General features: G+C 39.6%; 1 protein-coding gene across 31 annotated transcripts in view; it reads left to right on the top strand.

Moving 5' to 3' along the window:
* R3HDM2 (R3H domain containing 2) overlaps positions 1-14,300 on the top strand; it is a 163,185-nt gene that overhangs the window by 107,141 nt on the left and 41,744 nt on the right. For 20 of the 31 annotated variants that reach the window (XR_004287003.1, XR_004287002.1, XR_004287011.1 and 17 more), the window contains 2 exons: positions 10,264-10,463; positions 13,000-13,023. Coding sequence is in view for 15 of the 31 variants with exons in the window: in XM_032348726.1 (XP_032204617.1) it covers positions 10,299-10,463; positions 13,000-13,023 (189 nt within the window). In the remaining 16 variants the exon portion in view is untranslated. Of the gene's footprint in view, positions 1-10,259; positions 10,464-12,999; positions 13,024-14,300 lie in introns of all 31 variants that reach the window. The other 11 variants (XR_004287010.1, XR_004287004.1, XM_032348731.1 and 8 more) reach the window with 2 other exon arrangements.

Genomic DNA, 14,300 nt, shown 5'->3' with positions numbered 1-14,300 from the left:
CTGTGGAATGACATTCTGAGCATCTACTGTGTGCAAGCACATTGCACTTGTTATCTCACATGTTTTTTCAGTGACTCTGTGAGGTGGGTCTGATGCCTGATCTTACAAATGAGGAGGCCCAGGCTTAGTTACCTGATTGCTAAGTTGTAGAAACCAGACTCTTCTAGCCAAATTCACATCAAATTATAGAGTTCATAAAATTTATCCACTACAACATGCTTGCTGCCTCCCATACTCTGGAGCTTGAATGTTCTTTATTTTGATGGGTGCTACCCCTAACTCACCCTATTACTATGTTCAGTCTTTTCCTTATAGCAGAGGTGGTACTAGAGCACAAGGGTGATGCTCTTATATTCTCCATAAAATGCCAACTTTTGGGGTCTCTGGCTGGGTCAGTTGGTAGAGCATGCGATTCTTAATCTTGGGTTTGTGAGTTTGAGCCCCATGTTAAAAAAAAAACTTTTTAAAAAAATACCAACTTAAAAAAAAAAATACCAACTTTTCTTTATTTTAACTTTTTCTCTCCCAAGTACATATAAGCTCCAGAATGTTGCTGCTTGATTTTTGCTTGTAGGAATTGAGGAATTATTACTGGTTTTATCAGAATTACTTTGTGTCTGTGTATATGCACATGCACACACATGTATCTAGTATCTTAGTTAGGAGTGAAGTGTATTTTTCTCACATTCAGGAAATCTAGAGGTAGTCAGTCTAGTCTGGAACTGCTCTAGTCAAGGATCCAGGTTTCTTTTGTCTGTTTCCTCATGATCTGTGGTTTTCAATCTTAGTATCATCTCACAATCCCAGATGGCTGTTTCTACATTTAAGCCAGTAGGAATTAGGGTAAGTTAAAGAAGGTCTACCCACTTCCTCTAAGGGTACTTCATAGAGGTTGTATTTACTGCTTGTATTTACTGTATTTATTTCGTAGGGCTGCCATAATAAAATACGACAGACTGGATGGCTTAAGGAACAGAAATTTATTTTCTCAGTTCTGGAGGCTGGAAGTCCAAGATCGAAGTGTTGGCGGATTTGGTTTCTCTAGAAACCTTTCTCCTGGACTTGCAAATGGCTGCCTTCTCACTGTCATCTCACAGTTTTTCCTCTGCCCATGTATTTCTCATGTCTCTTTGTGTGTCTGGATTTCCTCTTCTTATAAAGATATCAGTCAGATTAGATTAGGGCCCCACCTCACTCATTTTAACTTAATCACCTCCTTAAAGATCCCTATCTCAGGATGCCTGGGTGGCTCAGTGGGTTAAAGCCTCTGCCTTTGGCTCAGGAAATGATCCCAGGGTCCTGGGATTGAGTTCCGCATCAGGCTCTCTGCTCCTCAGGGAGCCTTCTTCCTTTCCTCTCCCTCTCTGCCTACTTGTGATCTCTTTCAAATAAATAAATAAAATCTTAAAAAAAAAAAAAAAAGACTCCCATCTCCAAATAATAGTCACATTCTGAGATACAGGAGGTTAGGGATTCAACATGCAAGTTTGGAGGGGGACATAGTTTAATTCCTAACACTACTTCTTATATCTCATGGACTAGAACTTAGTCATGTCCTCGTATTTAGCTACAATGGAGGTTGGGATATGTGTAGCTTTTTTCCAGGCAGCCATATGCCCAACCTAAAACCAGTGGTTCTGCTAAGGAAGAGGTAATTGGATATTGCAGAATAAATAGTGGACTCTCCTTTGCAGCAGAGGCTTAAGGAATAGCGATTCTTAAAGGTTTTTAGTTCCTTCATATGAACTTAGATTCTTCTTTCATTTCTCTAGCAATCTCACATTTCATTTTATATTTTGAAAATATTCTTTTAATACTACATTGTTGGCTTAGGTGTCCTCTCTACCTAACAAGCAGTGACATTGACTTCTAAAGTCATCACAGTAGGGCAAGGTAGACTTATCCACATAGCATTTAAGTTAGTAATAGAAGGCATCCTGAAATGCCATGAACAGTAGGTAAGTTGTAATTTTTTATTCTCTTTGCCAGAATGTCTTCTCTGGATTCAGCTGGGAGCACTTTTGCCAGGGCGTGGGAGAATACAGTATGAACTTTCAAGGTCCTGTGCCTCCCTAAGATTCTGTGATATTTTCTACATAGTGGCATTACTATGATAAAACTAAAGAAAATGGAAGCAGCAGAAGGAAAGGCACCCACCCACTGGTGCTCTTTGCTTAAAAGAGGAGGAAATTTGATTTGTTCTGTTTTGCTCACAGAAGTAAAATGGGCATTTTTTGGCCAGAAATGTAGAGAAGCTAATAGAAACTATAATGATGCCCAACATTTTAGTCCATCGATTAAAAGCACCTGTAGTTCTCATTTCAGGACAAGTACAGCCGTAACAGATATTGAACAAAGAAAGAAGGTACATGTCCAGAACATTTTAGTCTTGTTCCTTTCTTTAGTTTGCCTAAGAAATTGCTCTAGACATCAGCCAACTCCTGTGGCTTTCTTTATACACCAGTAAATCCTTTTGCATTTATAGAGCAGAGTGATTTTCTTAACACTTTCCTGATCTAAAAATTGGTAAAATTGTTGTCATTATTGTTATTTTTATTGGCCTAGTACTAGTGAAACCTGTGACTGTTGACTTGTGAAGTCCTTAAAGGACTTAGTAACTGTCACATAACTGTAGCCTTACATGTTCCAGAAGTACTTTACTCTCTAGTCCCCCATATTCTGCTTTCTCTCTTTGAAGAAAAGGGAGTATTGGACCCATGTCTCTTATTTATAACTCAGTAGGGTCTTTTATCATACCTACCCAGGGCGGTTGAGCCAATTACCTCTTCAAGCATGCAGTTATCATACTGTTCTCGGTTTTCGTCCTTTGAGCACTGTAGTGAAAAGAACATGGGATTTTGTAATCAAGAAGACCTGGGTTTGAATTCTACCTCCTTATACATATTGTGTGGCCCTGAACAATTCATTTACTATTTCTTACTGTTAATATTTCATTCAAAAATTGAGATAATTTTTTATACCTTGAGAAGATCGATTAAGATATTATCTGTAAACTGTAAAAAATCTAAAGTCATGCGGGTGACCCAGATTGAGGAAAAAGATGGGAGAATGTAGAAACCCAATTTTTGAACCCTCAAATTTGTCCCCCACCAACACTCTGTAGAGAGACTTCGGTTCTAGGCACCCCTTTCATCCCACACTTCATGCCCCAGAACACTCTTGAATGTCTACCTTGGAACACCTACAACTTTGGCTTTGGGATTAGATTCAGCTAGGTTGGAATCCTGCCCTTGCTCCTCTTATATTAACTTGAGAAAGTTATTTAATTCCTCTGAGCTTTAGTTTCTTCCTTTCTTTTTTTTTTTTTTTAAGATTTTATTTATTTGTCAGAGGGAGAGAGAGAGAGAACACAAGCAAGGGGAGCAGCAGGCAGAGGGAGAAGCAGGCTTCCCACTGAGCAAGGAGCCCAGTGAGGGACTTGATCCCAGGACCCTGGAATCATGACCTGAGCCTAAGGCAGACGCTTAATTGACTGAGCCACCCAGGCATCCCTGAGCTCAGTTTCTTCATCTGAAAATACCCTGACAAGAGTTTTGTTTGGATTAAATAAAGTAATGTGTAGGAAAAATAAATCAGAGTCAAAGAAAGCATGTAGACTTTGGAATCAGACAACACCAGTGTTCTCATGTGGTTCTGTTATTTAGTAGTGGTATGACCTTGGGCAAGGTGATTAACTTCTCTTGGTGATCATGAGTTGAAGTGCAAAAAGCACCAGGTTCATAATTGTGCTCAGTGAACATTAGTGCTTTTTCCTTTTCTCCCAACTCCAGACAAATGTAGGAATAGACTTGCCCTGCATGAGCACAGACTTGTTTTGTTTTTACCGTGCCATTTTAACTATAAGGATGTTTTGTCCCCATTGTCTTGACTCCTAAGGGCATTTGTGTGTGTGGTTTGTGTGTGTTTATGTGTGTGTGTATGTTTAAATAACATACAATAAAATGCACAGATCTTAGGCATTCAGTTCATAACTTTTGATAGTTGCATACACCCATGTAACCACATCCCTCAGTAAGACAGAATATTTCCATCACTTGAAGGATCCCTTTTACCCATATTTTACCCCCATTCCTAAGCAGGCACTTCCTGATTTAAATCGTTGTAGTTTAGTTTTCTGTGTCCATTAACTTCTTGTAAATGCAATTATGTTTTTTTTTTTAAAGGAAGTTCTGCTTTCTTTTACCTACCATAAAAGTTTGAGATCCATCCATGTTTTTGTGTATTTCAGTATATTCCCAGCAAAGTCCCCTAGTCTTTCTGATAATGATCAAATCACTGGTCCCTTCCCAAACCAGTCACAAAAAGGAAACAATTACCATAATTGGTGTACCTAATTAAGGTCCACCTCCTAGGGTTCAGAATAGGGTCAGTTTCTCTGATCATGTGTCTTCAGAACAAGGTAAACACCAAAAGTTCTTTCTTTTTTATTGTGGCACAGTGTTCTATGAACGTATAGTAATTTGTTTATCTATTCTCTTGAGCCTCTAGATTTTGAACAGTTTAAAATCTATTTTTTCAATTGAGAGTCATTTATTCTTGCTATACAAATTGGCAGAGGAATGGTAAGTTTACAAGAATTTTGCCACAGGGTAGGTCAGAATTTTTGACCTCTAGCTATTGTCTTCTTGTTTACATTCTGTCTACTTGACCATAGATTAAAAGGGAGAAAATGCCCTTCTGTCTCTGAGTGTCCCCTATATAATATATTCTTTTTGGCCTCATGCCTAGAAAGTTGTTTATGAGTTGATGGAAGGATATATAGTTTCACTGTGCTCTGGAAGGTACTTACCTTGGCAGTCAAAAAATTTATGGGGAATATGCAGTTTTCTCCCTGAAAAAATTGCCAGATCTTGGCTCCCAATCATCTTCCCTGTATCATCCTATTTCCTCACTCCATCTCCTTGCCCCCCACTTCTGACAGTCCCCTCTGTGCAGCTTTGAGCCACTGAGTGTCCTCAGGAGACATTCTGGCTTAAAGTTATACTGTTTGCCTGGACGAAATGTACAATGTGCAGAGAGAGTTTGTAGGGAAGCACGTATCTTGGCTCTCCTGGGATGTTAATGTCTTTGCTTTGTTCTAGTCAAGTTATATATGAAATAGTTCTTTTCTTCTTTACCAAATAAACCATCAAGAGTAGAAATTACTTCTCTGCTTTTAACCCTTTTCTACTAGCTTTATTCTTGCTCCTTAAGACTTTTAAAAAAGTTATTAAATTGTCTTTGTCTTGTCCCTCAGCTGGAACCTTCACTTTTTGCATTGAAAAATTTGCTTCCAGAAATTTTTTGCCATAAGAAAAAGGAGAGACTTCCACATAGGACTGGAAATGGACTTAGTTAAAGTTTATTTTGTAGAACAAAAGAGAGCCTCAGCTCAAGAAATACAATTTTGAGCTCATTGTGTCTTCCAGTGGATCTTGACTCTGAATGGTAACACTCTGACCTCTCTTAACTAGCTGTTGTTAAGTTGAAGGTAGCTTTTTTTATCCTGAAGCAAAATGGTGAGGAAATAAAGCCATGTGATTTAAAGACCTGCCTTAAGAAGCTGGAAGTGTTTAGAGAAAGGAGGAAGATAAAGTTGTCTCCTGTAAGGGGCTAACTTGGAAGGGAGATTAAGCTTGTTCTTTATGACTTGCACAGAGAACTAAACTGAGGCCAGTGACAGGAAGTAACTGGAAAGGAAGTTTTGCCTCTTTATACTTTCCCCCGAAAAAAGGTTTGTATATGGAAGAGATGACTTCCTTCCACTAGATGTATACAAACAGGGTCAAGCCAACAATTTTTCAGAGTTATTGATGATTCAGGAACGTGACTGAGAAGGTCCGTGGATATAAAAGGATGAAACTAAATGAGAAAGCTTCTGCATCCCTTTCCAGTTGTGAATTCCATGATTCCGTTGTATCTTTGGTAGACCTTCTGTTTTCTGCCTAGTCTTTGAACATCTGTCCCCTTAATTAGTGGAAGTATTGCATAAAGGTTAATAAAGCAAGTGCTAGAGCCATATTTCCTGGCTTTGAGTCCTGCTCTGCTGTGTACCAGTTGTATGACCTTAAAGTATTTAATTGCTCTGTACTTAAGCTTACTTACCTATAAAATAGTGATGATAATAAAATATATATCTAATACAATTGATGTAAGATTAAATGAGACACTTAAAACACTTTAGGATAGTGCCTGACACAACATAAGCACTCCAAAAATTTTAGCTGATACCATCAATTCTCTATTGCTCGCTCTCTGTCAGTTCTTTCTACTTATAAAGCTAGGCTTGTCTGTCTGGTCCAAATAGTCCCTCTCTTCACCTACAGTTTCTGATTATCTCAGGATGCTTCTGGCTAGAAGGAATGGTAAACTCAACTCAAAATAGCTTAAGTGAGGGCACCTGGGTGGCTCAGTGGGTTAAGCCTCTGCCTTCGGCTCAGGTCATGATCTCGGGGTCCTGGGATCTAGTCCCACATCGGGCTCTCTGCTCGGCAGGGAGCCTGCTTCCCTCTCTCTCTCTCTGCCTGCCTCTCCATCTACTTGTGATTTCTCTCTGTCAAATAAATAAATAAAATCTTTAAAAAAAAATAGCTTAAGTGATAATGGAATTTATGACTTCATGTATCAAGAGGTACAAAGCTAGGAGGATCCAGGCTGACTAATACAGTCTGCCTCATAGCATCAAGGATCTAGGCTTATTCTCTCTGCTCCACCATCCTCCTTGAGTTAATAGAATATTGCAATCCAGGCATCATCTGTATACAAGACTACCTTCAGTAAAAGATAACAACCATTTTTTTCCCAGTGGCTTTTTTTTTTTTTAATAGAATGAATTTCTTTGAAGCTACTCACCTGGCAAAGTACCCTCGTATTTCACTGGGTTTAATTGAGTCACTTGCCCCTTCCTAAATCAATCACAATTACTGATCTAGCTACTTAGGATCTTAGTGAAGTGTCCTAGTCTCTCTGATAATGATCAAATCATGGTCTCTTCCCAAACCAGTCACAAAAAGGAAACAATTACCATTATTGGTGTACCTAATTAAGGTCCACCTCCTAGGTCTCAGAATAGGGTCACTTTCCCTTAAATGAAGGCAAACACCAGAAGAAAGTCTGGGCTAGATTGGTATGTATGGAAAAGGGGGAAGATTTGGGTAGTGTGCTAGTGTGCTAGTGTACCTTTTCCTCTGCTGTTGCATTTTCCTTGGAGTAAGAATTTTTCCCTTAGTGCTGTGACTGAGAAGCAGTGTTTAGACACTGTGAAGTTAGTCTAGGTATCCAGATAGTTGAGTCTTTTCTGACTTATGTGTGAAAAGGAGCTGCAAAGTTGTTATTCTCATTTGAAGAAATATACCTATTTGGTAATTGAAACCTGGAAAAAGAAGCACCCAGCTGCTTTATAGTTTTCCATAGCACCTTCCCCCCTTTTTAAAATTGAGATATAATTAACATATAGCTAGGTGTAAGTTTAAGGTGTACTACATAATGACTTGACATACATATATACTGAAAATGATTCCCACAGGACCGCCTGGGTGGTTCAGTTGGTTGAGTGTCTACCTTCAGTGCAGGTCATGATCCCAGGTACCTGGGATGGAGTGCCGAATTGGGCTCCCTGCTCAGCGGGGAGCCTGCTTTTCCCTCTGCCCGTTGCTTCTCTCTTTGCCCGCTGCTTCTCCCTCTGCCTGCTGCTTCTCTCTGCGTGTGTTCTCTCACTCTGACAAGTAAATAAAATCTTTTTAGAAAAGAAAAGAAAATGATTACCACAATAAGTTTAGTTAACATTCATCTCCTTATATAGCTACAAATTTTTTTTTCCTTGTGATGAGAACTTTTAGGATCTACTTCCTTCACAACTTTCAAATATACCATACAGCAGTGTTAACTGTAGTCATCATGTGGTACGTTGCATCCCTACTAGGTATTTGTCTTCTAATTAGAAACTGGTATCTTTTGACCACCTTCATCCAATTTCCCCATTTGCCAGCCCTCACATTCTCTTTCGGACAGAAAAATCTCTTGGAGATTTTAAGCCTCAAAAAGAAAATACTGAAGGTCTGTTATGTGGTAAAAGAAGTAAACCTAATTTTGTGTGACTGGACAGCAGATTTAGCATCAAGATTGAAACAGTACATAGCTTATTATAGGGAGTAGCTCTGTAGCAGTAAGACTGTTTAAAAAATAGTGGGATGATCCCTTGCCTGGAGTTTCCTAGGAGAGGCTTGCAGGAAGTTACAGAAAGGAAGTTCTGATGTGGGGAGATTGGCAGAGGGGTGGTGTTGCATGAAGGTATATTTAAGAACTCTTACAATTCTCTATTGAAAACATCTCTATTGATGTTTCCCAGCTAAGAGATATGGAAAAGGCATGTGCTGAGTTTTATTACACTTCAGACTGAAGAGAATGGGTGCTTGATTTACCTATGGGAGAAAAAATCGCAAGTGTGTATATGCAGTCTCCATGAACAGCCTAAGATCCATAAAGCTCCATAGGTTATAACTCTTTTATAGAACCCTCTAGGTACTAGATCCAGTTAATTAAAAAATAGAATATTGGCCATTTTCTTGTATAGTCAGTTTCTTCCAGTATTTGTCATCTTAAATTCAACTGTATGACTATGACTATATGAATGACTCTCTGGCCTTTTAAAGGCCTTTGTCCAGCCCTCTACAAACTGTCCAGGCACCTGCAAAAGAGTTACCACAAGGTGAACAAAGCAGTAATCTTGGGAACTAATTTACACCAGGATGAGATTACCTGTGCTTCTTAAGGAGCCTTCAGGGTCTCATCTTTTTAACTGATTAGAAGGAGGAAAAAATGACAGTGTGACAGTTTTCTTGAATGATTGCTATATGTTTGTTTGGCTCAATTTCTAGGGCCACGTGAAATAAACATGATGTCTGGGAGCGTTTCTAGTCTTATTTTTTTAAAGATGGGAAAGAGAAGTATTCAGGATTGAAAGGCAGTCTGTAATCTATAGTAAGGAGGAACCTCTACAAACTTCTGTTTCTTTGTGCTTGGATTACTGTGTTCACTTGCTCACAGGATTTCCCGGGTATCCAGAGTGAGTGATAAAGAGCTGGTTACCCTGCAAGACAGAAGCTCTGTGCCCTGGGAGGCAGGGGAATGACTGAACCCAAATAGGGAATAACAAGGCAAAGATTCTTACGTCCTCATTGCTTAAGATAAAGGAAAGAATTTAAGAATCTATAACCAACATCTGATTTTGCTGCCTTTTGAAGAGGGAGATACTTGAAGTTGGTAACATTGTTGTGGCTTGTGGTAGCTGTGGAAGTTCTCCCTTAGGAAGGGAGAGTGATCCTCGCTGGTAGTGAATAGAACTTTATAATATACTTTTCTTTCTGGAGAGAGTCTAGTGCTCAAGCTGAAAATGTGAGCAAATTTCTGTAGGAAAGGAGACAGGGCAAATAAAGTGCTAAGAGGACTCATACTACATTGCTTTAGAACTGGATCCTGGTGAATCTCAGCATAATTACCCAAGTAGAAGAATCCAGATAATATATGATGTGAAATGCTAGCAAATAGAGACTAATCTATAGTGACAGAAAGCAGATCAGTTATAGACTTGGGGATGGTGGAGTGGGGAGGGGCCTACAAAAGAGCAGGAGGAACCTTGAATGTGCTCGTTATCTCGACTGTGATGATGGTTTCACAGGCAAGTGCATGTTCTTAATTCATTATCTTGTACATTTTAAATATATGCAGTTTATTGTATGTCAGTTTTATCTCAGTAAAGCTTTTATTATTTTTTTAAAAGATTCTATTTTTAAGTAATCTCTACACCCATCATGGGGGTTAAACTCACAACCCCAAGATCGAGTCACGCACTCCACTGACAGAGCCAACCAGGCGCTACTACCTCAATAAAGCATTAAAAAAAAGAAAGAAAGTGGGGCGCCTGGGTGGCTCAGCCGGTAAATGTCTGCCTTTGGCTCAGGTCATGATCCCAGGGCTCTGGGATCGAGCCCCACATTGGGCTCCCTGCTCAGCAAGAAGGCTGCTTCTCCCTCTTCTACTCCCCCTGCTTGTGTTCCTGCTCTCTCTCTAGCAAATAAATAAAATCTTTTTAAAAAATAGAAAGAAAGAAAGCAGTCAGTCAATCAATCCTGGATCACCATTTATCCAAGGACCCTTTGTGGGTTACAGGGTGGCTGCTGCAGACTAGTATGTGAAGTGCAAGTCTTGTGTGTATGTGAAGTATGGATAAATACCTCCTGTTTAATGCATTTGACATTTCTTTAGGAGTCCATAGAGCCCACTGTATTATATTGAAGAAGATGTCTAACAGTAACACTATTCAAGAGACCCTGGAAATAATGAAAGAATCAGAAAAAAAACTGGTGGAAGAATCTGTAAGCAAAAACAAGTTTATATCTAAGACTCCAAGTAAAGAAGAAACTGAGAAAGAGAGTGAAGATACTGGTTTGCGTCCAGAGACACAGGTAAGGATTAGAAGTGCATCATAGGCACACTTATTATGCCTTAATAGAAATGTCATTGTAATTGGCATTGGGAATCTGTAAGAAACTAGTCACTTGATTCTCCCTAAAAACCCAATTTTCAGCTTTCAAGAACTGTCTCCTTCCCTTTTTGTCATAGAATCCCCAGTGAAGTCTAGAGAAGACAATAGTAATTTCCTAATCCATTTGGACCTGCATTACACTGGGTTCTTGCTACATTTGATATTTTTTAACTATCAAAAAATGAACTGTATACAAACACATATTTAACAAGTCATAATATGGTTCATATAATAAATTCTTAAAACTACAGCTGCCTGGCTTTAGACACAGTATTAAATTCATATCCTGGTTGTATTAAAGCAGTCAGGATTTTTCGGGTCAGAAATAACCTGTGAACTTGCTACTTGATGAGTGAGAAGAATTTCACTCTTTGGTTGCCATGTTGCTTTCCATCCAAATTCATAGTGCAGTGCAGATGTGATGGCAGTAGGTAGCCAGCCAAGCTTCCTCCAGGGCTCCTGTTTGGTACCCAAGCAGTTCATACTCTGAGCCTCCTCTGGTTTACCTGTTCTGGTCCTTCTCTTCTCTGTGGTCAGTGCTAGTCTCCTCCGTTAACCAGACCCAAGTTATGTAAATCCTTTCTTTCATGCCCAGGGGTTGGACTGGTCGTTCTTACATGCTTAGGAGATAGACTAATGGTAGTAAGTTAGTTTAAAAAGCAGTGGTGGCAGCATTTTGGAAGGTTTCGAAAGTTGAAGCATCATTTCTCTTGACAACCCAATTCATTTAGGCCTTTTTTTCTTGAAAGACTAAAACAACAACAACAAAGGGACAAATTAAAATCAGACAGCTCCCTGAAATATTTTGTTCTCTGGCTGCCTGCTTTTCTGCTGTCTTTCCTCTCGCAGTTTGCCATATCTCTGTACTAGTTGCTTTTCTTTCCATTATCCTTTGCGTGTAAGTTGTCATTCCCCACCCATCCTTCCAGAGTTTGTAGAGACAATCTGCCACTGTTCCAGCTATACTTCCAGCCTCCACTGATACCAATAATGAATTTTAAATCCTCAAGACAGATAAGTGATGAATGTTTAATTATATGCTGTCATGTTATATGGAAGATGATAATTAGATGAACTTTTGGGTCCAAGTTATACTCAGGAGACTATTTGAAGTGGTGTTCTGAACTCCTGTTGTGTGTACCCCTTGAAGATAAGCAGAAAAGGATATGTGTAAGTGTTATATACCTTATGGACACTCAATTCAGGAGTGTCTTCATCTGGATATACAAATAGGTCATATGGGAAGTTGGAAGGGGACGACGGACTTTTTGTAGCTGCTAGAACAGGGGGATCTGCTGCTGCCATCTACTGGAGCTCCTACTCATTCTACCAAGTCTTCAGTTTTGTCCCCCACTTCAGAAGCCCTCTCCCCTCTACCATTTCCCAGCAGATCATGTGCCCCTTCAACAACACTAAAAATTCTGCTCTTTATCTTACCTTCCCCCACCTCAACTCATACCCCAGAAGTCTCCCCAGGGTTCTTACTGATGCTATCAAGGGAGTGCCTGTTATAAATTGGAGCTGGAAAATTTGCAAAAAGGGGAGTTTCCTTGCTTATACTATGTGAGACATATTCTTAGAATCAGCAGTTGGAACTCAGAACATCTTTCACATGGAAACAGTGCTATAAAAGGCAGGTTCTGAGATTCAGTTTAGAATGGGCAAATTAACCCTGACCTACCGAACTTAGGGGGGGTCCTTCAACTAACCCATAACAACTGGGAATGACCTCCTAACTGGGCTTTCTGCCTTTAAACTTGCGATCCTTTTGGATTCCTCTACTGTACTGATTTAGAAAGATCACCATGAAATAAAGATCTGATTATGTTCAATCTCTTCAAACTTTCTGTATGTTTCATTGTCCTAGGCTAAGACCCAGATTTATCAGCATGACATATTGTGACCTAATCCCTTGCCTGACAGCCACCCGCCTCTGGCATCCTGCGCTTCAGCATTGTCTGATTCCTTGGGCCTTGTTACAAGAGCTGGAAAGTGTGGAGAAAGCATGCTTTTGTACATGCTTTCTCTGCCTAGAGTGCCTTCCTTGGTATTCTTTCCTTGGCTTCCCCCAACCCCTGAACCTCCCTTGCCAACATCTGCCTGAAACTCAAAACTCAATTCAGATGTGTCTTTCTCTAGTATGCCTTCCTTGACAGCCTTACTCACCCATTGCAGGTCTACCCTGTATAATTCTTAGAGTAATGTCTGTCTCCATCTCTACGGAACTATAAGCTCAGTGAGGCCCAGGATTAGGTCAGTTTGGGCTCACTGTTGTTTCTCAAAAGCTTGACACAGTTCTTTGCAGGTACTCAATGTCTGTGAATGTATGAATCTGTGAGTTGCTAGGTCTGGGTTAGACGCTTGTGCTGTGTGCTCCTATAGCACTATGTGACTACTTCTGTAATGCATTTAACCTACTGTATTGTAATTGTCTATTTGTCTGTCTTCTCCAACAGGATTATGAGTCCCTTTTGGATAAGGTTTGTGGTTTTTATCTCTGTATCCTCCAGTAATTAGCATGGTGCCTGGTAGATATTAGATTTTCAATATGTCTTTGGCTATTACACGAAAACTATCCATTCTGGTAAATAAGCAGATTCATAAATTGCTTGAAGGGCTATAAATTGGTATAACCTCTTTGAAGGTCACTTTGGCAATAATTTTATTAAGAATTAAATTTTAAAAATTTTAAAATGGACTGCAGATAAACAGTATTTGCAGATACACTTGATTTGGTCATTGAACCATTGTTTATACTAACAAAAGATCAGAAACATCCTAAATGTTGCTGTTTAAGGGACTGATAAGATAATTTATAGTACAGCCCCAAGTAGAATACCATATTAGACATTGAGAAAAATGGTAGATCTTCTGTAGAATAATATCTGTGGAAAAAAAGTTTAAAGGCAAGGTGTGTAAAATATACATCTGTTTGTTTTTGTTTTGGGGGTTTTTGTGGGTTTTTTTTTTAAGTTTTTATTTATTTATTTGATAGATCACAAGTAGGCAGAGAGGCAGGCAGAGAGAGAGAAAGAAGCAGGCTCCCCACTGAGCAGAAAGCCCGATGCGGGGTTCAATCCCAGGACCCTGGGACCATGACCTGAGCCAAAGGCAGAGACTTAACCCACTGAGCCACCCAGGTGCCCCTGTTGTTGTTGTTGTTGTTGTTGTTGTTTTTTAAAGATATCTTTCTTCCTTTATTTGAGAGAGAAAGTGCATGAGCAGGGGGAAGGAGCAGACTTACCACTGAGCAGGGAGCCGGACTTGGGGCTCAATCCCAGGACACAGATCATGACCTGAGCCCAAGGCAGATGCTTAACAGACTGAGCCACCCAGGCACCCCCATCTGTTTGGTTTTTTTAAAAAAAGAAGAAAAAAACCTATGTGTACATATGTACAGTGAGCTTATAAAAGACCTATAGAAAGATTATAAGAAAGACAGTACTACTTGATCCTCTAGGAGAGAACCAGGTAGCTGGGGGACAGATATGAAAGGAGACTTACTGTTGTGTATACCCTCGTTACACCTCCTGAATGTTTGTGTTCTGTGTGTGTTACTGCCTTTTTGAAAAAAACAGTGAAATACTATTTCATATTCCCACACTATGGCTTTTCCGTACTGTAACATCTCCTTACATTGACCAGATCCATCGTCATTTCTTACTCTTTCCATCCACCTTCCTGTTTCTCCATTTTGCATTGTGGCAGTGTTTGGTAACTAGTGAAGAGGACAAAGGAAAGAGAAATCCTCATCTAC

The sequence above is a fragment of the Mustela erminea genome, chromosome 6 (assembly GCF_009829155.1).
Source record: "Mustela erminea isolate mMusErm1 chromosome 6, mMusErm1.Pri, whole genome shotgun sequence".
Lineage (NCBI taxonomy): Eukaryota > Metazoa > Chordata > Mammalia > Carnivora > Mustelidae > Mustela > Mustela erminea.
This window is presented reverse-complemented; position numbering and strand designations above follow the sequence as displayed.